Source organism: Anomalospiza imberbis, chromosome Z, assembly GCF_031753505.1.
Source record: "Anomalospiza imberbis isolate Cuckoo-Finch-1a 21T00152 chromosome Z, ASM3175350v1, whole genome shotgun sequence".
NCBI classification, from domain to species: Eukaryota; Metazoa; Chordata; class Aves; order Passeriformes; family Viduidae; genus Anomalospiza; species Anomalospiza imberbis.
The window spans coordinates 10,454,621-10,482,605 of record NC_089721.1 but is presented as its reverse complement, the minus strand read 5'-3'; the positions used below and the strand labels follow the sequence as shown (position 1 = coordinate 10,482,605).

Below are 27,985 nucleotides of genomic sequence, written 5' to 3'. Positions count from 1 at the left end.
TAACGAGCTAAAGCTCAGTGCAATAAAATCTCATTCTGTCTGGTAAGAGGGCTGTTTACCTGTGAGTGTTTGCTTCAGCAGGGGCTGTGGGTGGGAAAGACCATTACTCCGCTCTTCATGTATTAAGTCCCATGATGTGATGCCAGAAAAATCTGAAATTTAAGATTCTTATGGAAAATAAATACTCTAGAAAACATGGATTGAGCATTCAGATTTAAGAGCCTATGTTCTTGACAAGTGTAGCTGTACATAGAACCCTTCCTGATTAACATGCTTTCCAGCTATAGCACCCTAACTACAATATAGTATTTAGTGATTCATTCATAATGCATTATCTTAAAAGCCTTTAAGAACAACCTATAATAAAACAGCAAATCAACTGACACAATGCAAGAGCCTGCCACTCTCAGCAGATACTACTTTTCCCTGTGGTAGAGCTGCAAGAAAGGAAAATAGGTCTGTCTCTGTTCTTTCTTCGTACAAATCCATCTGAGATTGTCTCTGTCTGCTGAACAGAGCTGCAGACACAACCTACTCTACTTAGGTCTTTTGTGGAGGCAGTTAGGTTATCAAGAGGGGGTCATGAGTCAGATGCAATTCAGTGCAGCCAAGTTCAAAATTGCTCCACTTCAGAGTGCATTTATCGTAAGCCTCAGTGCCTGCACTGCTGTTCTCCTTTTTTCCTCACTTTTTTGGGGTGGGAGTGCTGACCCAGATAGACTGCTTGAAACTATATTCTTTCCATACAATTTGAGCATTTCTTTTTCTTTTTGTTCTCTCTCCTCAGACATTCAGAATTAAGCCTCCTATGTGCGTTACTAAGAGCGACGTTGACTTTGCTGTGGAAGTATTTTGTACTGCTTTACAGAGACACGTGGAAAGAGCAGCTGCAAAATAGAATTGATTTGTTTCCTTACATGAGAGGCACACACAATCCCTGATACTTGAAACCCAGACTGGGCACTAATCTACCCTAAAATAAAATCACAGTGTGACGATTACATGCCTGTTCAGTATCATAAGAGCATTCTGACAGATACAGTGTTCAACAAAGGATATGGTGTAATCTGTTTTGTAAATCTACAGTTCAGTTCTACAGTGCTGATTTGTAGGAACTGCACACCTATTTTGCCATTATCAAAAAAACCCTGACTGGATTAACAGGATATCAAATGGAGAGGCAGGCATGTGTTCTTCTTTCCCCTGTGAAAATCATATCAAAATCAGTAGTTTTTAGAAAGAGTGACAGAAAAAGTTGTGAAAGAAATTTTAGAGTTAAAACTGTTTACCCTGCCTAGAAGGACACACTGCAATTAGAGCATTACAAAAATTCTGCAGACAGTTGAGATGTTTCTAATTACAGTAATTATTTTTATCATGGGGATAGGAAATCAAGTCATCACTCTCTCCAAAATACACTTCTCTTTTCCTCCTGCTGCTTTTGGAATTGCATAGCACACCCATTAATCATTTTGTGAAGGCGCAAACTCTGGAACGTGGAATAAAATGTTCTTTCTTACATAATCACATTTTAATGTGTAAGGTCATTGCTTCCTTCAGCTTCCAATAAAAAAACAGATGTTGTGGACAGTCAGCAAGAACTGTACATTTATCATTTTACTTTTATTCCTAATTTACTATTGGAAAAATTCATTGACCCAATAAAGTACCATGTCAGTTGCGGGGAGGAGAGTATTCTGCCAGTACTTAGAGGAACTTCAGTAACAAAGCATCAGTACCTCTCCAAATCTTACTCCATGGGTCCTAAACAATATTGTACAGGCTTTGCTGAACACTGCCTTCTCTGACTCCATTGCTAACTCCTATGTACAAACCGATTCCACTCCAAAATCAGGTGTTTGATATCCCACTTTTTTTTTTTTCTACTGAAGATCAGGCAGATTATGCATTTAAACAGAAGCACAGTGTCTTTCCTTAGAAATCAGAACAAATTAATTAATTCATGTCACTTATTTATTTCTCCCTCACTTACTCCAGCAAGACTGTTCCACTAGACTTTTTTTCCCCAACACCTGCCATGGAGGTAGATGTACAAAACAGATAGGAATTGTCAAAACTGATTAAACAGCTTTGTCATCTAACTCCTTCCCTTCTGTCTGCTGCTTAATGTAATTAAGTAATTTGAGACTGAAAGAAGAAAAGCCCATATCTTGGTGATGCTTCGTATTTGATAGAGGATCAAGAATCAAAGAATATTCTGACTTGGAAGGGATCCACAAGGATCATCAAGCCCAGCTCGTAAGTGAACAGCCCATAACGGGATCAAACCCATGACCTGGGTGCTATTAGCACCCACAGAGCACAGGCCCTGCTACTGGCTACACTCACCCTGAGCTGAGCCCTCTCAAAAGAAAAGCAACAGCAAATGTGTCAAAATAATTTATTATTTCCTCTGTGTGGAGATAATACATGCAGGTTCTACAGGAACACAGGGTGAGTAGCTCTGAGTTACTATTTCCCCACTCATGGTGTGAAAGCTGCTCAGGGTACAGGGCTTTGGACAAGGTGGCTTGGTGGAAGGAACACCCACTTGTGCCATGACACCAAACCATTCCATGACTAAAGGAAGGCTGTTAAGAACAGAAGAAAGCACAGAGTCTTCTACAAAACAGTATTCCTTTTGTGCGTCTTCATCTTTTCCCTACATTGGTACTTGCCTTTGTTTAACTCCAGACACAGGCAGTGTGCATGTTTCAGTTCTGTGAGAGTGTTAATGTACAATTCTGAAGACTGTCACTATAGCAAAGTTCTATCTGTTTTTACGTTTCTCTTTTTTGTTTTTGGTGTTCACAGCTCCTTTTACAGTTGGTGTTGTTGCTCTTGCATGTCCTGTGGCTTTCAGGTGTTCAAACAATTTATTTCGGGATGGAAATGCACAGTTGCAGGTTACACAGTGGGTAGGAACTTCATTCTACAATGAGAAAAAAAACCCAGAATGCTTCACATTTGTATTGAATATGTCATCAGTGCAATACATCAGTTTCTTGCACACAGTTTCTCCTTAGCAATGATCCAGGAATAAGCTGTTTGTTTCTGTCATCAATATTTTGTTATTTATTAACAATTAAACACATTTTTTTTAAATAAACACAAATATAACTTTCAAAGTGCTTTAAGTAAAATCAAGAATGGAAGCCTTGCAAATCTAACTCAAAGTAAAGAATAGTTTTGATCTCACCAGACCATACAGACAATGCTTTGGGCTTTGAGATACAGTGAATTTAGCATTGTCTTATACTCACTACAAAGTTTTGCTCTCCGGCAAGCATCAGACTGAGAAAGATGCAAACGGTACTGCCTGTCACCTGCTGGGTGACAACAACTCTGTCCTCAGCTGTTTCATTTATTTGAACTGCCTTGCACACAGAACTTCAGCAGCTCTACTAGAAATGAAGCTGAGTCCTGCATTTCTCTGTAAGGACAAGAGCTGAAGTTTCAGCTCTGTCAAAATTACAGGGGCAGAATTGGTGGACTGGAGGTGACCAAAAAACAGCCTTCTTTGTAGTTACATGACCACCACTTTTTAGCCCTCCTAAAAAGACAGGCTGAGAAAGATGAAAGCTCCAGGGAGAACACATTGCAGCCTCCCAGTGCCTTAAGGGGACTTCCATAAAGGAGGGAGAGTGACTTTTTATACAGGCAGACTGACAGGACAATGGGCAATGGTCTTAAACTGACAGAGGGCAGGTCTAGATTACACATTATGAAGAAATTCTTTACTGTAAGGGTGATAAGGCATTGGCATAGAGAAGTTGTGGATGCTTCATCCCTAGGAAGTGTCCAAGGCCAGGCTGGATGGGGCTTTGAGCAATGTGGTCTACTGGAACTAGATAATATTTAAGGTCCCTTCCAACCTATGATTCTATTTTAAATAGCATAAGTAATTTGACATACCATTGTTGAGCTCTCTGATGACAACTTACTAGACTTGTTTGCTTCCTTGGCTTTTTTCCCTTTAGGCTTAGTGCTGCTAAGAGACAAAGAGGAACCAAAATAAGTGCACAGGAACATTCAGCATTTACAAGCTTCTGATGTTTTTCAGTTTTCAATGTCTCTGCTGCTTTCCCCTGTTCTTGCTTCATGCAACAAAATGTAAGTGCATCCGGAAAAAAAAAATTATACAGTCAATTGTTAATCTCAGAATGTTGCATCAGCTCCTGGGAAGTGATATTGCAGTAATCTGCAGTCAAATACCACTTCCAGAGAAGTTCCTACACACTTTGTTTAGTATCGTATTTATTCAAACCATTTTTGGTGAGCAGCCCCCAGAGTCCACATTTTAGAATAAATCTATCCTTGTTTGACAGTATCAAAGATGACACAGAATGACACAGCGACGGCAATGTTGCAACCCAACACACCTTTTTGCTTCACTTTTTGTTTCATTCTCTTGGGTGACATCGTCTGTAATGCCTGTGTCCTCTGACACAGCACATCTTTGGCCATCATCTACCAACTCCTCTGTTGAGTCCCTGTCCTTCTCCATGCTGGGCACTTCCTTTTGTTCAACTGTTTCTTCATCAGCACTTTGATCAAAAGAATCCTCATAACTCTGTCCAAACAGAAAAAATCCAAGTTAAATACTTTCAGTTCGTTAATGACTATGTTTGTAGTATTATACTCATTTACCTCAAACATGGGTGGGTTGGGAGGAGAGAAAGCCATAGACCCTCTTAATTTTACTCTGTGTTTTCAGTGAGACTGTAACATGTAAAACCTTATTTCTCCTGTTTTGAAAGATGAGGCCACCTGTGGTGAAGGGAAGAAACACCAATAAAACAGCCTCTGAAACTACAGAAGAGGAGAATGAAGGTAGCTTTCAACTTACACACAGGGTTCATCCTGTTCTGATTACCATTTCTTATTTCACAGATAGTGGCTTGGCTTATAACTTTGCAAAGGGTTAATTATTTAGACTAAAGTTTTCTGTGCCAGACAACTGCATTAGGACACTTAAGCCAAAATAACTGAGCTGATTGAAATTAGGTAGACACACTGTATTTTCCTTCCCTAGCAGATAGTGGCAGCCTTTTCTATGTGCCAGAGTAGACTCAATACATGAGGTTTGGCAAAATATTAACTCCCTGTCTGAAGCAGAACAGCAAAGCTCCCAAAATCACAATAACAAATTTGACCTAACACGACATTAATGCAACTCTTACCATCTCTAGTGCACAGTCTCAGCTATCTGAAAAAAAACTTGGCTAATCCTAACTTCAAGAAAAGAAAATAAAACCCACAGTGATTCTCAGTACTCCACAATGCTTGGCAAAGGATGGAGGTCAGAATTTCCCAGCATTAAGATTCCAGCTTCTGCAACGCAAGAGTGACACCTACTGTCCAGGCTGTAGCAAACTGATGGAACAGAGCCACAGTGACTATGTGCCACCTCTGCAGTGAGAACAGACCTTTTGGTCTCAAACAGAGGAGGAAAGAGTTGACTGAAGCCTCATGGCCTGCATAGAAACATGAAGGTCCAGCCAATACTCAGACTATGCAACTGGACCAGCCAATGTGAAGCCAGGAAGCTTCAGATGCTTGAAAGTCTCAGGAAAGTTTCTTAAGAACAAGAGATAATGATGGAGTGGGAGAGGGCAGAAAAGGTGAACAGAGAATAGGAAATTAGAAGGGAAAGCATGGAAGACCCAGAACCTGATACAGACAGGTCACTGGAACAAGGCTAGGATGGGGGAGTAAATACTTGAAAAGGATAAAGTTTGAGGAAGGCAGACAGAGGAGCATGCTGACTATAACACCCCTGCCACTCAAGCCTCAAACAGCTTGCTCTTGGTGAATTTCACCTGCTGCTGTCAGTACAGATCTGTGATATCACACACAGACTCAGATCCTGGAGTACAACAGATTGGTGTTACTTTTGTTTGCATTTCAAGAGAAAGGTGGAATGGATGTGTTCATTCCAACAGCTACAGTGTCAACAGGAAACCAATACTGTGCCAGTCTTTTCAACCCCCTCTAAATTAGAGATTAAAAAACAATGCATTATACGAAGTCCTACAACTAAAGCCAGAAGTGACCACCAAGCTGAGCTCTTTATGCACCAAGGCCACTACCGGTCTTACTGATCAATTCCTTGCATTCTCCTTATCTGTCAGTTTCCATCTGTTTTTCTTATACTTCAGACTAAGGCCTTTTTAGAGTCAGCACCACATATTAGCATCTGCATTAACAGAACAAAGTGAGGTCTATTATTATGATAAAATATGGTTATAATAAGTCTAATAAAAGTTATAATGGCAGCAAAAAAGAATTTAAAATATTTTAAAATAGTTTTCAAATTCTGTGGAATTTCAAGTTCTCCTATTTTGCAGGACAGAGAAACATTTGTCAGGAGTTAAATGCTGGTTTTTGGCTTCTTAAGAAAACTGGGTTGTAAAGGTCCCAGAATATGATTAGCACTACATACCTTCATTGTTTTCTGCTTCTTCCTCTGTTTCTTTGAGAGCCTGTAAAGATAATTTTTAAATTACCTTTTTTTTACAGAAAACCCCCAAAATCTAGTATAATTTCTAAAAAGATATCAAGCTATACTTTTCCTTTATCCTCTTACCATGATATTAGGTAGCCACAAAAAGAAAGTTACTCAGGCCAGAATTAAAACATTAGGTCTCCCAAACTACTCACTGCATTTAGTAAAACATTTGTTCTGCTCAGACTGAACCCAAAGATAAACACCAGTGAGACAGCTGAGATTATGTTCTGGATGTTTAAAAAATTAAGTTGTGTAACAATTCTGATTTTGAGCACACTCATTTTCTATTTCTGACAGCAATCAATTGACAGTAAGTACCAAATCAATAAGCTTGAGCTCTGTGGAAGTCCCTCTGCTTGAAAAATAAAAAAACCCTTCTTTTCCTTAACATAAAACTTTAGGCAGCAGAGAAAACGTAAGTCTGTTGTTTTATGACACTCGAATGCAGTCATGCAAAGGCATGTGTTTTACTGGAACTCTGATGCTAAGAAGTATTTCAAATTGTACAATACTGAGAGCAATGCAGCAGCAAATCATCAGGAGCTCCCTCTGAAGGCCACTGAGACTTAGTAAATCATGAGTCATGATTAAAGTCAAAATTAAAAACTATTTTAAGTACTTCTGTTTGGGTATGCCTTCTGTTTCTTCCTCCTCTTTGGTCTGTATTCCATCTGCATCATCTGAAGACACAGGAAATTTCCCTTCCTCCTCTTCCAATTGCTGTCGCAACAGCGACACCATCTCTCGATGCTTCTTTGATTTTTCATGATTCTTCATGCTGTGAAGACCAGATTGTTACTGCAGGTTGCTCTGAACAAACATTGTTATATTAACATATAAACTAACTACAGGCCCATTATCCAGTACTACTAAGTATGGAAATTTCTGCACTGACAATGTCTTTACTGGACAGACAACACTCATCATTATGTGAAGTTAAAAATTCTCTAAAATGCAGTTTTAAATTACTTAAAACCCAACACCTCCAGCCCCAAATCCCCAACCACAAATACTTACGCTTTCTCAGTTTTTAACAATTTGTCACAAGCAGGGCAGTACAGACAATCAACAAGTTCAGCTTCTTCAGTTTCGTCATTCAGTTTGTCTGAAGAGATCAGTGGGGATCAGAGAGACAAAGTCAGATGAGCAATTTTTGAACAAGATGCTCTTTAAGATTCAGAAAATAGTCACAGCACTGACATTCAATTTCTCCAGTACTACTGACACACAGACAGCTCAAGATAACCTTACCAAATCAGACACTGGTATAAATTAACAGCTGCAGCTTCTTCAAAGGAAAACACCAGAGAGGGACAGACTCTAGCTCAGCATTCTCAGAGGGAGAGAGTTGCATTACAGTCAGAAGTGCGAATCTGAGGCTGTAAGTGAGCCACAATCATACTGCAGTGACTCAGTATATGTATCACCTCCCTACACACCATACCTTCAATGCCTTTTGTCTCCTGTTCTTCTAATTCATCTTCACCACCTGATCCATCTCCAAATTCCTTTTCATATTGTGCCTCCATCTCTTGCAGCTCTTTCTCCAGATCGGACATAGTTATCCAGCTCTGCTCTTTGTACTGCTCAGCAAGCCTGCAAGCAGAATATAGTAACTTCTACACTGTGTTCCTGAGATGGGAACTACAGGAACAGTGTTACTGAAAGATAACTTCTACTTAAAGATAACTATTCCTCTTGGGCATCTCAGGAGGAAAGTTCTGAACCTATTATGGTAAAGCAAATAATTGGAAATCTGAGCAATCTGAGTTAATTTGTGATGTCAGTGTGCACCTCTACACTGCAAGCAAAGATATTAACATAGGTGGGTCCTGGCTGAATTTCAGGCAGCATGGTCAGTATCAAGCTGACAGCAAGGAAGTCAGTTCAATCCTACTCTAAGATCCAAACTCACAAAAAATGAAGGACAAAAAAATCCACAGGCACATTACTCCTTGACTGTGCACTATAGGAATGTACCAACTCAGTTTTCCCAATTTAAGTGTGCCCCAAGTTATCAAATATGGCATCACAGGACAGCTGAATTTTGCTCCAGCTAGCTTCTAGCCTCAGAATTATCAAGCCACTTGTCAGTAAATGCACAACCCTATTTTATTGTCCCTAAAGGGGGAAAGTACCTATGTATATATAGAAAAATAGTACATAACATACTCCATGTATGTTATTACATAATTTTTATCAATATGCCGTTACTTTGCAAGTGCACTCTTTATAAGAATTCAAGCTCCTCCCTCATATGTACAAGCAAAGAGTTCTTCCAGATGAAAAAATAAATTGTGGCTCTAGTTGAGAGACCACCTCTTCCTATTTTGGCAAAAAAGCCAAACTTTGACAAGTTTAGTGCACATTTAGTGCACATTTAGTGCACATTTAGTTCACATTTAGTGCAAGCAAAGAGTCCTTTCCAAAGAGTTAGAAGAGAAAACAAAGTTAAGCTCATTATCCCCTCTTTCTTTTTAGCAGGTACAGCTCCAAGGCAGATGAAGGTGATCTAAGTATAGATTGCTATAAGCCTGTTCTCCCTTATTCTACAACTTACATTCTTTGTTCTCTAAAAGAAGAAAGAGAACTATTAAGTTTTATTTCCCCAGCTAAAAAAAAGCACACTGGGTTCTTTGCTATTACAGCCAGTTACCCACAGCACCCAGATAACCATTCCCCAATTGTCTTAGATTTCTACAAGTCAGTACAATGCAGAAATATGAGTTTTAAAAAGCTCACACTTGAGACAAAAATTATTACCTAAAATTTTCAAGGATGTTTAAAAGAGCAAGTGGAGCTACTATCAGCATCTATGTCATATCGCATCCTCATGGATAGTATTTTCATTAAAAAAAAAAATTTGTTCCACATGTACATACTTGGCTTGTTTTAGCTTTTGTTGCCTCCGAAATTCCTCTGCTTTCCTTGTTTTTTCTGCATTCTGCTCTTCTACAAGTTTTCTGTGAGCCTGTACTCTTTTATCCCTTTTACGAATAAAGGCTACTAGCTGACGGATCAGTTCATTCCTCTCTTTCCTTGCTTTCTCTCTTGTTTTCTTGTTCTCTTTTTCCATAGCTCGTTTCTCCCAGCGGTTTGAGGCTTGTCGTGTGTCAAACTCTTCTTTCCAAGCAAAGTTTTTCTGAGTACAGAAACTCTGCCAATATGCATAGAAAGGGTGGACTACCTATAAGAAAAAGCAAAACTAAGTCACTTGTTGAGGAGGGACAGGAAAAGCCGAGAAAATAATTCAGGGCTTTTGTAACCATTTTTTTTCCCTGAACTTTATACAGGCCACAGTTTTGCCTCAGAGCAGTGAAGATTTAGAGAATCTTCTAACATCGTCCTTGAAGTTTGGAAGCACATAATTTCAACAATCTTGTCTAAACTATTACAAACTGCAACTTCTAAAAATGTTCCCCTGCAGGATTGGATCACACTGACAGTAGTGTCCAGTTACTTAGCTGTGCTGTATTTCTCCTGTCAAACTGAAAAGCACAATCAGAATCACACATGCTGTCTACAAGCTGGTACTTACCTACAAACCTCCACATTAAACCACACCAGAGGTCAGCCATATATTTGCACAGCATAAAAAAAGCAGCAAAACAAATATATAATGCTATTTCTTCCTTGTGTATTTTCTCTGTTTCCCGAGCAAGACAGAAATGAATAGCCCTTGATGATACAACAGCAAGGAGCTATGACTTGCACAGTTTAACAAATGACTATGTGAAGAAACATTTACTCCTGTTTTGCTAGCAAACTGTATGCTAAAATTATGCCCCCCAGCTTTCACATTAAAATAAAAAGTAAGTGATTGTTACTTATTCTCCTCCCTTTTACTATTCATGTGTAAATGCTGGACTAATAATGTGGCATCATAATAACTTTGGGTTTGTTCTTTATTTCTCTCCAAATAATTATTGTCCTTCTGAATTTTGTATATTCAACAATCAAGATATGCCTAAACTCTCTTCTTACACTACTTGCCCCATCAATCTTCCTTTTTACTACTCACTTATATATGCCCAACTGCTTGTATTTTGGGATACCTCATAGAAATATTTAACTTCATGGTTTAGTGTTTTCTTCTAGTGAGTCCTCTTCTTCTTCTCCCATTTTTATTTACAGGAACTACAACTATCAATTGTTATTCACAGGAATAACTCAACAATAACTTCCAGTAGCCTATCTACATGTGAAGTTCATGGCTGTGGCTTCTAGCAGGCAAGTCACTACAGTTTTTCCCTGCTATCACAAAAATAACCAATAAACATTCATATTTCATCCAATAACCTGAGCAACATTAGACTACCTACCTCAGATCTCTGCTTCAGAAGAGGATACTTCAGTGCAAAAGGATGCACACCCATCAACTGATGACAGGGACCATCCTCCCCTTCACCAGATGTATAAGGTGGGACTCTACCCATTCCCAGCAGCTACCTTAACAACCTGCACATGTCTGGTACTCACCAGCAGTCTGTACAGCAGCCCTTGCTGAACTCACAGGTGGATTTTGTTTTGCCTGCTACTCAGACCTGAAGCTGATCACTTTTGCTGACCTGCAAGTCTTCTCTTCCCATGAATGCTTGTGAATTCATGGCCTTAAGAATATCTTTCCTGGCTGCCTGGCTCCAATAAAGCTGCCTCTCAAGCTTCTGCAGAATTCACAGAGTACACCAAACCAGAGAGCATTCATATCACAGATTTTGAAGCCTTTGTGTAGTTTTTGTAGCTCCCTTCTAAAACTATTTTCCCATTATATTCCTACTGCATAAAGAAGTGAGCTCTGCACTGCTGGAATCCTCTGACAGTGTAACCTCTTTGTCTGAATATAAGACAACAGGGAAAATCACCTTTTTACTTAACAGAAGCTATTTCCTATAAAATACCCCTATGAATCTCTAGGGAAAAAAAAAACAGTCTCTGCTTCCAGAACAATGTGAACTAGGCAGATGTCAAAGCATGTTGAATTAGAATTCCAGTCCTTTTTGCAGTTATTAATTGACATCTTAAAAAAGCATTAAAGCTATTGCGTCTATAATCCTATCTGTCCCATGGCCTCAAAATAAGCAGTTTTCAAAAGATGTTTCAATATAATGACATGAATAGACATATTGTAGTTGGTTCAGAGATACTGTGTATTCTTCCTGAGAAAGATTTCAGTTTGTTAAGCCATCCTGTAACTTCTTCCCACATCCAAACACCCTTTCTGGCACTTCTTAAGAAGTTTGATTTGTAACTTTTATTTTCAACTCTACTCAAGGTTTGTACCACTGAAGCGACTAACTTTTAAGGTATGAATCAATTCAAATTTCATAAATAATTATCCATACTGAGAAAGTGACAGGGAGAAGTACCACACTAGAAGCGATATTTGAGTGCACTTTATATTGTGCAGTTATTCCCTACGGAAAGTTTTATCACCTCATTATTTAATTTCAACACAAAAATACTGGTAACCTTAAAAAAAATCCTAAATCTCATAGTCTGATAGATGTCACAGTTTGACACTGGCACAATGCCAGTGCCCCCATGAAAATGTACTTTTCTAAATAATTGCTGTGAGATGTGATCAGAAACAGAGCAGAGCAGGCCCAAGCTTAATAACAAAGAAAAGAACTTTATTAAACTACTACTACTATAAAAACTACTAAACTACTAAATCCTGGATGAAGACTTTCCAAAACACCCCTCCTCCTCCCACCTAATTTCCAAACAAACTCAACAGTGAGACACTACCCAGGATCCTGATCAAGTTGCCACCCTTCAGATATTCAAATACTCAATCTTTCAAGGGAGACAGGAGTCTCTCTTGTGCCACAGACTCCCCAGGAAACACAATTGCCACCCTTGTGTTTCCATGTCACACATGGCAACCACCTGGAGAAAATCTGCCATGGTGACACTCTCCTTTCCATGTCACAGTGCTCTCACCACCGTGCATGGACAGACTGCTCATAGGGCTCCTTTAAGGATGCTTTGCCATGGACCAAAAGAGACAACAGTTCAGTTTCTCATCTTGGGACTACAGTCCCCCCCATTTTCCCCTGGGGCTGAGGGTCTAAGAACAGAGGTCTTCTTCTCCTCTTCTTCTTCCTCGAAGACAGAGGGCTTCTCCACACCTTCTTCAACTCTCCTCTGTTCTCTCTACTCCTCTGCTGGTAATCACTGAAACAGGTCTCCTGGCACACCAACGCACCACCCTAAGTGCAGCTTCTGTCAGGAGAATTTGGTTCAGACTATGGCTACCAAGAAAAGTCCAGCCACAAGCCACTCCATCATCTCCTTCCAACTCAAGAATTTCTTCTTCCATCATCTCAGATCCCAGACTGTCTCTCTTCTATTTCAAATCAAGGAGGAGTAATATTTTACAAAGCCTTCATTCCTCAGGAAAGGGTTAAAAGTTCAGACTCTCTGGACGGCTGATATCTCTGCCCAGCAGCCGATTCCCAAGGCCAAGGCTGGGCGCCTTCCCCCCCCGCCTTCTCCTCCACACCGGCAAAGTTACAGGTGCCATCCAGACTCTCTGTCTCTTCCCTCAAGGCGGGGGGGATGAAAAAGGCATCTCCATTTCTCTCCACCCTTCTGTCCACAGGAGCTGGCTCGGTTCCAGTCCTTCTACCCCTCGGCTCACCTCAACCAGGCTGCATGGCTTCCCCTCCCCCACCCAGCCCCATGGCTGGGCGGGGGAGGTCTGCACAGCACCCTGACCAGAACTAAAGAGAGAGAGCTCTTGGGAGTTCCTGCTTTTAACCCCCTGTGTTCTCAGAGGTGTATCCCTATCTTTAGTAGTCACTTCAGGTGCCAATATCCAAACTTGACCACTGATTGGTTTCCTGTCCTGGTTTCGACTTCCTGAAAAAAATCACTTCCATGTCAAACCATGACAATAGATTATAACAAATAGTTGGCAAACCAGATGACAAGAATTCAAGTCATACAAGTACCCATACACTTTCTTTTCTTTCTTCACAAAGGAAAGTATGCAATTTTTTCTGAATCAGACCTGACTACAAGCTAATTGCAGATGACAATGTAATCAAAATGGAAGCTCACACTGCCAGTCAACATCACATCTATTTTCTAAAGGCTGTGCTACATACTAAGTGCAATACAGTTTGCCTGTATGAGACAAGACACTACAAGTTACAGGAAAAAAAAAATTAGCTCAGGAACGTAAGTTGTGTTAAACACTGGTAAACTACTCTCATCAGAAAGCAAAGAAAATATCCATTCTTTTGGTTTATAGGTCTTGCAATAGACTTAAGTTCCATTGGCATAGTTGATGGTTGGCCCTGTGAAGTATCTGTCTGACAACTAACCCTGCAGGTCTGGCTAATACTATAGTCCAACAGGAAATATCTATTTTAATTCACACAAATATGAATCAGACCACAAGCACTTCCTTTGCAGTAATGATCTACAACAGTAGAAGATAACCACAGATGCATGATATTCACCTCAGAGATCAGCAGGCACCCTTCCTTTGGGACAAAGTAATGATTTAACTCCATTACCTGCAGCTCAGTTTTACATTTGCCCTTACCGTATCATAGTCACTATCAGAATATCCAAACATAGGAAATTCTTCAATATCTTCCTGTGTCATATATTCCAATTCTTCCTTTGCAATCTTCTCAAAAACTTGTCGATAGACTGTAAAGAATCCCTTAAATAAAAAAACAAACAAACAAATAAATAAACAAACCTTCTGCATGGCACAATAATAGATGTACAAATGCTCAGGTGCAGTGTATTTTAGAGAAACATTGCTACACTGCAAGAGCGACTCAAAACCAGGATAAAGGCTATGTAAGCACTTGCTTGAGGTACATGACCCTTCTTAATAAAGGTCCACTATCTCTTAAGGCTTTTATTTCCACCTTCCTCATACTGTCTCTATCTCTCTCACATGTGTAGTAAAAAAACAATTTTAAAAGAAAGAATGTTTCCATATGCTGGAGATGGTGATAAGTTTCTAGTAATGCAGGATCAAGTTCTGTGGAAGTTCCAGACACAAAATTCACTACTAAATATCCTATATCCTTCTAGATTAATATGTTACTAACTGACTACTAGTACAGTAACAAAAGGTAAGTATTTCCTCTGGTGGATGTTTTTCTAATCACCTGGAGCTTTTCAATATATTAAATATTATGAGTGAGTATTTTAAAATCCAATGGGAAATTCAAAAATCCTTCGACTTGGAGTCATTCTCGTTCCCGTCCTGCTCTACGGCAACAAGTTTTGTCTTAGGTTTGTGTAAGCTGTGCTAACAATTCTACATATAACTTTAACACAGAACAAATGCTAACACTTATAATGAAATTTAAGCTGATTAATTAAAATTGATTCCTTACCTTTTCATCATCCCCATATCCAGAGTAACAGCTAACAGTGAAGTAGTGCAGCAGATCTAAGCTATCATCTTGATAGTCTCCATCAACTCCCCCTTTCAGCAGAGCTTCTCTGTGATTATCATACCTAGAAAAAATTCACAGCATCAAGGATGACACAGAACACCCCTCAGTGCTGATAAACTAACACAGTATGCCTAAAACATCACTGTACAGCTTAACCCACTGTCTGTAATTTGTCTCTCACATCCAAAGTCTTCAGAGAGAAAAAACATGACAGACACAGTAGATATTCCCTCTTGACCTTTACTTAACTATTACTTTATCTGCAATATCTATAGCAGTAATTCCTCCAGCACCAACTACCAATCAATCACATTTGAGAAAGATGCCTCACCAAACTTCCAGAAAGGGGTAGGGCATTATTTAAATCACCCAATACTTGCATGCACTCAAAAAAACCCCAAATCGTACATAAGCACATAAAAACTGAAAAACAGTCCTATATTTTCAAGGTGGACAAACTCAAGGGAGGTGGGTTTAGCTGTGTAATCTGGTAGATGCTTCAGCCCATGTGAAAAACAAGCTAAAGAGAACATTTAGAATAGCGAACCCTTAGAGAGGTGTATGTGTGTATTTCAAATTAGAACTGAACACCTGTATGCACTGTCCAAGGCCTGAGGGCTGACCAGAGCTGCCGTGAAAAGCTGCCCCGTGCTCGGGGAGGAGGAAGCAGGCCAAGCCTGGCTGTTCGCAGGGCGCTCCTCGGGGCCCTGCACGCCTTCAGCTCCCGGCACACCACGAGGAAGGTGAGAGTGCGGAGCTGTGCCTCTCCACGGGGCTGCATGGCTCTAACTCTTGCAAAGCCCAAAACCAGACGGCTGCCCCTGCCCACGGCTGCCCGCGCTGACTTGCAGCGAGGCCCAGGAGCAGCACAGGACAAGCCCTGGCACAGCCAAGGCTAATAAAGCCTCTGCCAGGCCAAGCGCCGCTCACCAGGCCCGTTCCTGTGGGTCGCTGAGCACGTCGTACGCCGCCTGGATCAACTTGAACTGCTCCGCTGCCTCCTCCGCGTTCTCGAGGTTCTTATCTGCAGGACAATTCAACGAAACCGTGTCAGCGGCGCTCAGGCTCGGCGGCAGCAGCCGCCCCGCCGCCCCCGGTACCGAGCCAGGCGACAGCGCGGTGCCCCCGCGCCGCGCGGGGCCGGGGCCGGGGCCGGGGCCGGGGCCGGGGCCGGGGCCGGGGCCGGGGCCGGGGCCGGGGCCGGGGCCGGGCCGTACCCGGGTGCCAGCGCAGCGCCAGCCGGCGGTACGCCCGCTTCAGCTCCTCCTCGGCAGCGTCGCGCCTCACGCCCAGCACCTCGTAGTGGCACTTCATGGCGATGGCGGCGGCGGCGGCGGGGCAGGGATACCGGGACACCGGGCACCGCCGCCCCGCGCCGGGAGGGGCGAGGCCTGCAGCGGGAGGAGCGAGGCGGAGGGGAGGGACCTGCGGCGCGGTGTCACTCGGCTGCCGGCGGCGCGGTGGGAGCGCTTCTCCGCGGCCGGGTTCGGGCGTGCGGTCACGGTGTGTGAGATTAACCGGACACGCTGTGCTGGAATTCACGCAATTAGTGAAGGTGGAAAAGATCTCCGAGATCATCGAGTCCTGCCTGTGACCCAACACCGCCGTGTCAACCGGCACTGAGTGCTACGTCCAGGCTTTTCTTAAACACCTCTAGGGACAGTAACTCCACCCTCCCTGGGCAGCCCATTCCAATGTCTAATCACCCTTTCTTGAAGAAATTACCCCAAATGTCAAACGTTGACGTCCCCTGGCACAGCTTAAGGCTGCGTCCTCTTTGCCAGTTACCTCAGAGAAAAGTCTAACCCCAACCTGGCCAACCCTTCCTTTCAGGGAGCTGTAGAGTGCAATGAGGTCTCCCGAGCCTCCTCATTTCCAGGGTAAATACCTCTGCCTCTCTTAAGACCTGTGCTCCAGGCTTTGTTGTGCTTCACAGCTTAGTTTCCCTTTTCTGAATTTGCTCCAGCACCTCAAAGTCCTTCCTGAACTGGAGAGCCCAGACCTGAACACAGGACTCAAGGTGAGACCTCACTAGAGCTGAGCACAGGGGAAGAATCGCTTCCCTAGGCCAGCTGGCTACACTGTTTCTGAAATAAACATTTCTGATTCCTGTGGGTGTTGAGGAGCTCAGAGGCACAGCCAGCACAGCACACGTTCTCAAGGTAGCTTCTTTTTATACCTATGCTCTTCAGAGATGTTAGGGTTGGTCCAAGTCACTTTCCTTCTCTAGGTCAGGTGTCTATCAGTGTACACAAACTGAGCTTTGGATCAGACAGCAAGATCTGGAGGCACTGATCTCACAGTAAAATCTGGAGGTCCTAATCTCAGTGTTTAATACAAACATGGTAAATTGAACATGAGCTTGCAGTGCCCTGGCAGCCAGGAGGGCCAACCCTGTCCTGGGGGCATCAGGCACAGCATCAACAGCCGGGCAAGGGAGGGGATTGTCCTGCTCTGCTCTGCACTGGGGCAACCTCACCTCAAGTGCTGGGGACAGTTTTGGGTCACCTCAACATAAGGAGGATATAAAGTTGGAGTTTATTGGAGCTATTGGAGTTTATCAGGAGGGCAGCTTAGATGGAGAGGTCCAGACGGCAGGACTTTGGAGCAGCTGAGAGCAGCTGGCTTGTTCAGCTTGGAGAGGAGGCTGAGGGGGGACCCCCTTCCTCCTCCCTCCAGGAGGTTTTGGCTGGAATAGAGTCAATTTTCATCACAGTAGCAGGTAGGGAGCTGTGTTTTGGACTTGTGCTGAAAACACACGTGTTGATAGAAATGCTTGCATTATTGCTGAGCAATGCTCAGACTCACAGCCGTTTTTGCTTCTCACCCCACCTGCCAGAGTGGGGTGCATAAGAAACTGAGAGGGGACACAGCAAGGGCAGCTCACCCCAGCTGACTGCTGGGCTATACTACACAACATAGCACCGTGCTCAATATACAAAGCTGGAGGAAGAAGGGAGGAAGAGTGAGTGACACATTTGTCTTCCTGAGTCACTGTTACATGTGATGGAACCCAGCTTTTCTGGGAGGTGAACACCTGCCTCCCCACAGGATTTAGTAAATTCCTTGTTTTGTTTTGCTTCTCTGCATGGCTTTTGCTTTACAAAAAGCTTTGGTTTCTGCTAAAGTCTTCATCTCAACTCACAACTTTTCACTTCTACCCTTCTGATTCTCTCCCCCACCCTACCAAGGGAGAGTGGGCAGTCAGCTCTCTGGGGCTGTTGCCAGCTGTGGTTAAATGAGTGTGTCAGGGAAGTTCCAGCTGGACACCAAGGCTCTTTACACAGACGATGGTCAGTTCCCAGGGAAGTGGTCATGGCACCAAGCCTGTAAAGAGCTAAAGAGGGTCTGTATGATGACCTCAGTCTTACGGCTTAGTGTTACATAGTTCTGCAAGGAGTAAAGCTGGACTCAATTATACTGATGGAGGTCCCTTCCAACTTAGCTGTGCCTTAGACTATGTATTAGACTATGAGAACTGAGCATATGCCTATATTCACCAGTCTTTCTTTCCAGTCATATGGCACGCAGACCACTTTGCTGCAGAAGTTATATGGGATTTCCCTCACCCTGCTAGGTGGGATGATACTTAGAACTTAACAGGTCAGCTTCCTCTCAAACGAGTTGTGTATTTTCAACTTTAAGATGCTGGCAATTGAAACAGAGGTATCAAACAGAAACAGGGCACGAGGAAGACTTTGAAACACAGAAAGTTTGGGGGAGTGCAGAACTGGAAAGTGGAAGAACCAGGTCATGAGGTCAGGAACTGTGAACTAAAGGTATGTAATAAAGAAATAGCCATAGTGAAGTTGTCCAGAGCAGTTGCGGATGACCCATCCCTGGAAGTGTTTAAGGCCAGGTTGAATGGGATGCCATGTTATTTCTCAAAACCCAGAATGCCAGAAGACAATAAAAGAATGCAAGGTCAATTTTTATAAAGGAATGTATGTTTTGTTCACATAAAACTGAAGTTCAGACATGTTTGTCTGTACAATGTGAATTCAAATATTTACAATATTTGGTTGATATTGTATGAAGTTTCATTCCTTATAACATCTACACAGATCCTTCAGTTCTGAATAGCTTTTTTTGCTTCTTCCTCTGAATTTTGCGAAGCTTCTTCTTATCTTTAACAATTGGCTTTGACTCTGGTTTCACAAGCTGTATTTCCACTGGCTTCTCTTCAGCTGGAGTTTCAAAGACTACTTCAGTAGGATCTTCTTCAACAAGGACCTTAGTCCCTTTTTTCTTAATCTTTTGCACTTCTTTCACTTGTTGCTTCTCTCTAAACTTAGCTGCCACTGACAATCTTAGCAGCCGGCGATGCTATAAAAATAAGAATTTAAATTTCATCATGCTTCAAATAAGCATGATGGAACAAATCTGGTATTAAAGAAACCTATTTCTTTAATGCTAATTTCTCTGCTTAATGGCCAAGACCCTCAGTGTAATGCCATCTTTTCAGTAACATGACTTCTGCATTCACTTCATGATTACAAAACTACTCTGCTCTCAAACTGTCACCAGTTTAGGGCACTACAAAGGGTCATGGGGAAAGGCATACTTGATGCTCCTGTATATACTGACTGCAAGGCTGATTTTCAAATTAGTTGCTAAATGAAAGAGAAAACAAAGACAGAGCTGCTTACCATATTTGGGGACTGGTAATGAGGATTTTCAAAGAGAGTTGGTCCTCCAAAGCTACCTTGGAAGATTTTTATGAGGTTCAGGACAAAACGAGGCCCAATTTCTACTAGAGATGCATCTTCTTCTATTATCTGCAATAAAAAGAAAACTTTCTCCATTTCTCACAGATTGAATCAAAGCATATGACCTTGCAGGCACCTTGCATATGGTAATACACAACTGAATTTAAATTCAATATAAGGTACCTGATTAGCTAGATTTGTATAAACCCAGTCCTGTACATAAAGCAGTTCTTTGAAATTCAAGCAAGCTTTTGGAGTACTCTGTATTTGTGAATTCCTTCTACACAAAGTAAGCTCTAGATCACTTTGGGTCAAAGCAGCAATTTTGGTTAAGGCACAGTTGAGGCCTTGGGTAGTATGTCCTGCTACCAAGACATCTCTCACAGAATCACAACTCAATGAATGCAAGTTCAGTGAACCAGATCTCTCCAGACATATGGCAGAAGGGAAGTCATTTCAGGACACTGAACCTGTAAGCAGTAGGGGCTGGCATATCCTGCTAACAATAATAATGGTTCTTATTTTATTTAATTGATTTGATATGAAGTTACTCTGCTGACCTCCTTTTGAAGAGCTAGGAGAGACTACTCACCTGGTAATTGCGAAACCAGATCCTTTCATCAGTGACTGTGAAGGTGAAAACATGATCGACAAAAGGCTGGCTTTTGGGGTGGTACTGTGGTGTACCAAATATCTGTAATAAAAGGCAGTGTTTCTGAAAATCTGCAATTTAAGAGGTCAAACATAAATGGCTCATTTTAAACTCTTTTTAATTTACTCAGTTCCCAAACCAAGGTTATATTTTATAACCCAAAACTTAAGAATAAGTGTCTGAGTCGTACTAAGAATATGATCCCAATCCTTTGTGATCTTTTCAAGTTCAGAAGTGTAAAACTGCTACTTGAAAAAAAAAAAAAAAACCACTTGTAATTCTTAAGTATGTTACCAAAAAACATTTCCAGTGAAGAAACACTAGAACTATAGACTGACCTGAATAAACAATTCTTTTAGCAGGGCATAGTGTGGCTCCTGGTCAAATACCTACAAAAAATAAAAATGTTATTTTACATACAAGGCTAAATGCAATAGTCATGCAAAAAGAATAAGAACATACCCAAATGAAATAAAACCTATACTTACTGGATCAAAAGACAAAAGGGGTCTTGAGCCCCTTAGGCAATTTCCTGTCATCTTCAATTCAGCCAGTGTGTGAACTACAGTGATTAAAAAACAAACAAACAAACATTATTACTTACAGAAAATGTTTCGGACAGAACAGCAAGAATACAAACACAATAATGTCCACCAGCTTACCATTCTGCACCAAGAATTTAGCAGATGGTCCCTGTGGTGTGTTTGAAAGCCTTCAGAGGAGAAGTGGTGGGGAAGAGAGAAAGAAAAATTAACAGCAGCCAGAATACATGCTGGATTTCTACTACTACACCCCAACCAGTTATTCCTGCATTAAAGTAGTTTCTGTCAATTCTATAGCTGTACTGAGCTTTTTTAACATGCTCATAAACACTTGTTTTCTAAATAATTTTGTAAAATGCTTCTGCAAATAGTCTCCAAAAGCTGTTCATGCACTGTAAATTTGCACTATCCACAGAAGCGCAAGATTAGAACAAATTTAACTAAGCAGCAGTATATCATGCATCTTCACTGTTAGAGTAGGAAACTTCAGCTAGAACTGAAGCATTTGCAGCTATAAACAGAAATGTAACAAAACAGCATTTCCTTACCACATGTAGAGATCCTGTTTCTTTTTGGCTTCAAAAAAGATGCACTTATTGCAGTTTTTCATTTCACACACCTACACAAGACACAGCAAATTAGCTGCTTACAAACATCCTGAAGACATTTTTGATAACTTTCCACATTCATCTCTAATATTTTCCCCTCTCCAAAATGGAAGTACAAAAGCAAAGATCTTGTCTTATTAAATGACACCTACTGACACTCAAATTTTGGTTTGGCTTATTTTTAAATTTCGTGTACTTACTAGAAGGAGTAATAACCTCATTAAAGCTACAAACAACCTGATAATCCTATCCAGGATACAAACACAAGAGCATTAGGTTCCAGGATACAAACACAAGAGCATATCAATGTCCTACTATATTTGGGCTGGCAGCATATTTGTGTCCTGCACTGTTCAAGCATAAGTCGTACTACACTTTTCACCTACACAAAAAAGCACATAATGCTGTATTTCTTCATTACTAAAATCTGTATCTAATTAAAAGTTTCATTCTGGTTTTATTAATCAAAAGTCAACTTTTGGCTTTTTGGGTATCAGTAATTTTCACCTATGAAGTTACACTTTGAACTTGGTTGCCCCTTTCCCTTGCATACCGAATTTCCATAGAAAATAAAATAAAATAAAGAAGCACCAAGACAAATCCTGAATTACCTCATTGATTACAAATAACTGGTCTTTACGGTCCATTTTAGTATCTGCAAGACAAAAACAACATTTACAAGGCTGGAAAAAACAAGAAATTCTTTGAACAGTCAGATGTTTTACAAAAATTTTACTAGTTTATAAATAAAAGGGTAATTATCAAATTGTTTCTGTCATGTTATGGAACAAATAAAACATAGCAACAAAACTAACTGTGCAGGTTCAGGACTGATGCCATAGGATTCCCTTCTCAGAAAATACCAGGATACAACAATTGCTGTACTTGTTGGCTCAAAAGGTGTTTGTTTAAGATACAAGTTTCACCAAAACTCTTCTGTACCACATTTGAAAAAATAAAAGAACAGGTTGTTAAGAGCTTTCGGCTTAAAAGTATGCTCAAAATATAAGTTAGGAATGATGTTCAAACCCCACCTGCTTTAGAGTGAGGCATCAATGTCCTTAAGTCCTGCATTAGGTGTCTTGTTCTGAAATTAATTCCACGAGAGGAGAATATCAGCACTCGCTCCTTGTTTTTCCATTTGCCCTAGAAAAAAAGACACAAGAGTCACATGGGAAGCTTCCAGCCTTAATAATGTTATAACGCAGCAAAAATAAAAGTTCAGACAGTAAATACAGAAAGACACAGCAAGAACCTTCATTTTGATCTGCCCACACAGAGAGAACCACGCTCTCAGCAAGAGTGGAGACTTCCCTACAGCGTAGGGGGGCACTGCTTTTACAGGAGGAACCGTCCTCATCCCGATCCACAGCGTGCCCCCAGGCACAGCCTTTCACTCCCATCCAACTACTAAAAGGCCACGTGCATCGCTAATTTTCCTGCAAAATGGGCTCAGGGACAGCCCCAGAGGACAACCCAGCTTCTCCTGTCGACAAGCGTATTGTGAAATCTTCGTGTTTACACGCAGTACTTCACGTTTTTCCTACAAGCGAACAATTACCGAAACCTTCTCCGTATGATTCCTAAACGGAGCAGCCACAGTTTCCATACCGCCTCTGTATACAACAGAATTGCCCAACTCTTTCAAACACATCTGAACTGAGGTAACGCATCTTACCGACATGGACCAAGATAGCGCTTTTCCCGTATTCCCACAGAAACAACGCACCACCACGCTTACTTTTAGCTGTGCTGGTATTATAGAAGATTACGAATAAACCTCTCTGTCACGGCTCAGCCGTGGTCCCTCAGACAACCCGAGCCCCGGGCCGAGCGGCGGTACCTGGGACACGGGCGGCGGGATGCTGTACTCCTGCGGCGGCGTGCTGCGCTGCCCAGGGCCGCCCTCCGGCGCCGCCTCGCCCGCGCTCGGGGCGCTCCTGGCGCGCTTCGCCTCCCCCGCGGCCAGCCCTCCACGCTTTCTCTTGGCCGCCATCTGCCCCCACGCCATGCCGCGCTCGCTATTCGCCCGCTCCGCTTCCCGCGTCACGTTTCCTGCGCTCGCAGCTCCTGCGCTGGCGAGGCTGTGATCTCACTTCCTGCGCTCACGTCCGGGTGCTCGCTTTCCCTGTGCCCGCGCTCCGCTTCCTGTGCTCCCGCCTGCTGCGTTCCCGGTGCCCGGCCATGCCGTTCTCGGCACAGCCGCCCGCCAGCGGCGACCGCTATGCGCTGTCCGCCAGCCTGGACAACGCCCGGCACCTGTCCAACCTCCTGCGGGCCGTGCACTTCCAGGACCATGCCACCTGCCTCGCCACGGCCAGCGGGCTGCGCGTGACCGTGGAGGATGCCAAGTGTATCCAGGCCAACGCCTTCATCCAGGTACGGGGACACCGGCGACGGGGAGGGCACGGCTGCTGCAGACCCTGCACAGGCCCCGGTTACCGCCGCCGTCGCAGCGCCGGGAGGACAGGCAGCCACTCGACAGGGTCCGGCGGAGGCTGCGAAGATGATTACAGGATTGGAGCATCTGTGTTGTGAGGAGAGCCTGCAGGAGCTGGGTCTGTTTAGTCTGGAGAAAAGCGGACTGAGAGTCTCACCCATGCATATAAATATCTCAAAGATGGGTGCCAAGAAGATGGTGCCAGACTCCTGTTTGTGGTGACCAGTAGCAGGAAGGAGAGCACTGGGCATAAAATAAACTACCGAAGTTTCACCTCAACACGAGGAAGAACTTCTTTACACTTAGGGTGGTAGAGCACTGGAACAGAATGCCAGGGAGGTATTGGAGTTTCCCTCTCTGGAAATATTCGAACCCTGCTTGGATGTGTTCCCGTGTCACCTGCTCCAGGTGACCCTGCCTTGGCAGAGGGGTTAGACTGGATAATCTCTAGAGGTCCCTTAACCCTAAAAATTCCATGTGCTCACCTGTGAAGAAGGGGAGATTTTGCTGGAATCAAGGCAGAGGTGCCTGAGCTGGCATGGAGCAAGGGCCATGGTGAGGCTGCCTTGTTTATGGGTGTCCATGCTGCTGGAATTCCAAATCCTGCACCAGTACATCCCTGAACACCTAACAGTGTAGTGGGTTTGCACCATCGTCTAATGTATTGGTGCCTGCCAAACTCATGCTCCTTCTGGCCATGCTGTGCTTAGTTGCACAAGCAAGTGCTCATAGTATCCCTGTTTAAGTGTTTTTATAGCTCATCCCAAAGCTAAAAGGTTGGATTTATGTCAACTGTGAAAGAGTACAGATTCACCGACACTTGATTGAAGATGGTTGTGCTGTGCTCAAAGCACCTCAGGATGCAGTTTTCCCTCTGGGCTGCCAGGAGAATATGAAATTACTTTTCTAAAAGCAGCTCATGCCACCCTGCTTTATTTCTGAGATACTCTGTTCTTGTAGGTGCCACAAAGCAGTGAGTGCCAGTGACAGATAGCATGGAGCAGTTTATTCCCATCAGGCTAGTCAAAGGCAGGATTCAGTACATATTTCAGAGTGGTGAAGTCACTGTTCTGTTCTTAAGTACTAGTATTTGGAATGTTTATTCATGCTCTGAGCATAAAAAAATGTGGCTATTGTCTGTAGAAGGTTGGCACATTATACAGTTCCATGAATATTTCTAACTGGAGAAGTAAGCAGCTCTAGGTTTTACCTTTTTAGGTTGTACTTAAACCATAATAAACAAGTATTTAGGATTTGATGTTTATGCCATCTTACCTTGTTTCAAGCATGGTTTGTGTTTTCCTAGTTTTGAGGATGAAGACCCATTTTTCTATAATCAATGCTGTGTTGCATGTGGAAATCACTTTGTGTTGTACTGATTTCTTGATGGGAAACCCTGAAGTTTAAACTGTAAAATAATTGCAGAAACTCCCAAATTTTCATCTCTTTGCTTTAACTTACAGGCAGAAATTTTTCAGGAATTTTCCATTCAGGAGGAATCAGTGATGTTCCGGATCAGTTTGTCTGTTCTTCTGGACTGCCTCACCATTTTTGGAACCAGCTCCTTGCCAGGTGTGTGTGGTATATTTCCATGAATCCACAAAAGGTTGTGTTGGCGCTGCAAGATGTGTACTCATGTGGTGTGGAGTGATACCATGGCAGCTCTCTGGGCAGTTCTACTCTTGCAGCTCTGTGTTGAACTCCTCACTCCTCTACAGTTTTGGTTGTGGCTGACCTAAAGATCTAAATTGAGTGTACTAAAGAGCACTGTGATTTTGGGAAACCAGAGGTTCAAGTGGTGATAACCTGCAGCAGGAGGGTGTGACCACAGCACAAACTCAGCTGCATTAACTTCAGTTTGGGTTGCACAAGTAACAAGAGTAGTAAGGAAAGATGATGTGAGCCAGAGAGAAGAGCCACAGGACCATGAGGATTTTCCAATTACTCTAAACTGTTTGTGTGTCTTAATTGTCAGAGCTGGTGTTTCTTGTCTGGTGGGTGAAATTATTTGGATTTGAGTTGTCTACACACAAGTAATTTAATTTTACTGCATAACCATTAGCATTTCCGAGGGTATCTAGGAGGCAGCACTAAAATTGATCTGTGGTCCATGTGCCAGAAAAATTTGAGTTTTCTAAAGTGATCAAATGTTCTAGCTATGGTCTCTGCAGAATGTATATTTCATTCTCTTTTTCAGGAGCATCAACGGCCCTTAGAATGTGTTATCGTGGATATGGGTATCCCCTGATGCTGTTCTTGGGAGAAGGAGGAGTAGTAACAGTGTGCAAAATCAACACTCAAGAGCCTGAGGAGTTGTTAGATTTTGATTTCTGCAGTACAAAGGTTGTTAATAAAATCATCCTGCAGTCAGAGGGACTACGAGAAGCATTTGCTGAACTGGATATGACCAGTGAAGTTCTGCAGATTACCATGTCTCCAGATAAACCCTACTTCAGGTACTAGAAATGGCTCTCAACTCAAATGTTTGTGCTTGGCTGCCTTTGGTGAGGAGTGGAAGTTTTCACGGTGGAGAGAGGGGAACTATTTTAGAATAACGGTTCATTTCAGAAAGAATTGTAATGAGTATAGCAAATCACAGTATGTTCTCTAATTAATATAGTAATGAGTATTTTGACAACCTGGTAAATGTGACACTGGTGTGGACAGTTTAGCATTTTTGATTAAATAAAGTGAAACAAACAGCAGTGTTTTGTGAAACAGTCACGAGATATCTACAGTGACTAATATTAATAGTTTTTACAGAGCTCTCATCAAGTGTTTTGAGATGGTGCTTTTTGTCTTCCAGGTTATCCACTTTTGGAAATGCTGGAAGTGCACATCTAGACTACCCTAGGGACTCTGATTTGATGGAAGCATTCCACTGTAACCAGACCCAGACAAACAGGTTAGAAAGTGACTGATGCTCTCTATGCCAGATCATGTGTTCTTGATGGGAAGTTTAAGAACTGCTTTTGCATTTCTGTAACATTTATTTTATCAATATGGGAGACAAAAATACTCCCCCATCTGATAAAAGGCTGTGTCTGTAATCAAAAGCTAAGTGCTGACAATGACAGTTTAATGTTGTTATCAGGTAAAGATCAAATAAGCGTGTTCCTTACTGTTTTTCATTTATTCTGGGTCTTTATTAATGACTAATGTTGCAGTTCCTCTTTGCACAATGTATTTTTTTCATATTATTGAAATAATCTATAATAATAATATTTTCTCCTGCAGGTATAAGATATCTTTGCTTAAACCATCCACAAAGGCATTGGCTTTGTCTTGTAAAGTGTCCATTCGAACAGATGCTCAAGGATTTCTTTCACTGCAGTATATGATTAGGAATGAAGATGGACAGATCTGTTTTGTGGAATACTATTGTTGCCCTGATGAGAACATTACTGAAGCAGAACTGTAGGTGTGTGTGCTGGCATCTCTAATATATTTTTGGTTATATAAAATATTATATTTTTTTATAAAACTTAATGAAAGCTGTAGATTTTGATAGTGTTAATATTGTCTTTATTTTTTAGCTCTGGAATAAGAAAGCTGAAAACTTCCATTTTCTTGCACTGCAAACATTTCTTAGCCTTGACTCAAACTGAAGCTGAAAAAGCAGAAAGGGGAGTTGATGTCCTATAGACACTGCTTCCAACACAGATGTTAAAGTACTGTTTGCGTAATACATTGATGCTTTTTGCAATGCTGTCCAAGAATTTTTGTTTGTGTTATGTTTTTTGTCTTTGGCTTCTAGTAAGCAATTACACAGGGGAAAATCTGAATACTAGTTGTATATTAGCCAGTTAACTTTCAGTGACTTAAAACCAAATTTGTCTTGAAAGAGGACAACATTTTCAAATAGGTCTCTTAATAGCAGCAGGTGGTTTCTTGCTGGCAAATGCTGACATGTTTTGTCAGTGAAGCCACTAGGCTTCTCGTCTTGATTAATTCTTAATATCACTCAGTTCCTTGGAATTCTGTCTGACTCCAATTTACCATTTTGTCTGCAAACTGGTGTTGAATTGGTAAATTAATATAGAAGCCAGGATTTACTTACTCATTACTCATAACTGTTCTGGCAACGTCAT

At 42.0% G+C, this 27,985-nt stretch overlaps 4 protein-coding genes across 9 annotated transcripts in view; 2 read left to right on the top strand and 2 right to left on the bottom strand.

Annotated features, from left to right (window-relative positions):
- Positions 1-27,985, top strand: part of AGXT2 (alanine--glyoxylate aminotransferase 2) — a 47,544-nt gene that overhangs the window by 12,616 nt on the left and 6,943 nt on the right. For 2 of the 4 annotated variants that reach the window (XM_068176773.1, XM_068176770.1), the window contains exon 14: positions 788-1,527. In XM_068176773.1, coding sequence (XP_068032874.1) covers positions 788-898 — 111 coding nt within the window. In that variant the 3' untranslated portion in view covers positions 899-1,527. Of the gene's footprint in view, positions 1-787; positions 1,528-27,985 lie in introns of those variants that run through there. The other 2 variants (XR_010994550.1, XM_068176771.1) reach the window with 2 other exon arrangements.
- Positions 1,204-16,312, bottom strand: DNAJC21 (DnaJ heat shock protein family (Hsp40) member C21). 2 transcript variants are annotated; one of them, XM_068176768.1, is made up of 12 exons: positions 16,161-16,312; positions 15,874-15,967; positions 14,881-15,004; positions 14,067-14,189; positions 9,394-9,698; positions 7,956-8,107; positions 7,529-7,616; positions 7,131-7,289; positions 6,446-6,485; positions 4,383-4,573; positions 3,916-3,991; positions 1,204-2,932 (listed from the first exon to the last, which is right to left on the bottom strand). In XM_068176768.1, the coding sequence occupies exons 1-12, from the start codon at positions 16,255-16,257 to the stop codon at positions 2,771-2,773; spliced, it is 1,611 nt and encodes a 536-aa protein (XP_068032869.1). In that variant the 5' UTR covers positions 16,258-16,312; the 3' UTR covers positions 1,204-2,770. The 2 variants fall into 2 exon arrangements, with proteins under 2 accessions (XP_068032869.1, XP_068032870.1); XM_068176769.1 differs by having other exon boundaries at positions 3,916-3,988.
- On the bottom strand, positions 18,859-23,491 carry BRIX1 (biogenesis of ribosomes BRX1). Its single transcript, XM_068175675.1, has 10 exons — positions 23,298-23,491; positions 22,489-22,600; positions 22,066-22,109; positions 21,395-21,465; positions 20,967-21,016; positions 20,793-20,866; positions 20,643-20,693; positions 20,245-20,346; positions 19,593-19,721; positions 18,859-19,269 (listed from the first exon to the last, which is right to left on the bottom strand). The coding sequence occupies exons 1-10, from the start codon at positions 23,463-23,465 to the stop codon at positions 19,000-19,002; spliced, it is 1,071 nt and encodes a 356-aa protein (XP_068031776.1). The 5' UTR covers positions 23,466-23,491; the 3' UTR covers positions 18,859-18,999.
- On the top strand, positions 23,576-27,403 carry RAD1 (RAD1 checkpoint DNA exonuclease). 2 transcript variants are annotated; one of them, XM_068177624.1, is made up of 5 exons: positions 23,576-23,833; positions 25,358-25,466; positions 26,092-26,350; positions 26,701-26,799; positions 27,132-27,403. In XM_068177624.1, exons 1-5 carry the CDS (start codon positions 23,639-23,641, stop codon positions 27,313-27,315), a joined length of 846 nt encoding a protein of 281 aa, XP_068033725.1. In that variant the 5' UTR covers positions 23,576-23,638; the 3' UTR covers positions 27,316-27,403. The 2 variants fall into 2 exon arrangements, with proteins under 2 accessions (XP_068033725.1, XP_068033726.1); XM_068177625.1 differs by lacking the exon at positions 23,576-23,833 and adding an exon at positions 24,693-24,867.

Excerpts from the sequence above, each read along its gene's own strand:
- BRIX1 (XM_068175675.1), bottom strand. The coding sequence starts at position 23,465 with ATGGCGTGGGGGCAGATGGCGGCCAAGAGAAAGCGTGGAGGGCTGGCC. Across the intron at positions 20,867-20,966 it reads TAAATTCTTGGTGCAGAATG|TTCACACACTGGCTGAATTG; the intron begins GTAAGCTGGTGG and ends TAATCACTGTAG. Across the intron at positions 19,722-20,244 it reads TCTGGTTTCGCAATTACCAG|ATAATAGAAGAAGATGCATC; the intron begins GTGAGTAGTCTC and ends TTTTTATTGCAG.
- DNAJC21 (XM_068176768.1), bottom strand. The coding sequence starts at position 16,257 with ATGAAGTGCCACTACGAGGTGCTGGGCGTGAGGCGCGACGCTGCCGAG. Across the intron at positions 4,574-6,445 it reads AGAAGCAGAAAACAATGAAG|AGTTATGAGGATTCTTTTGA; the intron begins GTATGTAGTGCT and ends CTGTTTGGACAG. Across the intron at positions 2,933-3,915 it reads CATCAGAGAGCTCAACAATG|AATGAAGTTCCTACCCACTG; the intron begins GTATGTCAAATT and ends TTCTCATTGTAG.
- RAD1 (XM_068177624.1), top strand. The coding sequence starts at position 23,639 with ATGCCGTTCTCGGCACAGCCGCCCGCCAGCGGCGACCGCTATGCGCTG. Across the intron at positions 25,467-26,091 it reads TGGAACCAGCTCCTTGCCAG|GAGCATCAACGGCCCTTAGA; the intron begins GTGTGTGTGGTA and ends TCTCTTTTTCAG. Across the intron at positions 26,800-27,131 it reads AACCAGACCCAGACAAACAG|GTATAAGATATCTTTGCTTA; the intron begins GTTAGAAAGTGA and ends TTTCTCCTGCAG.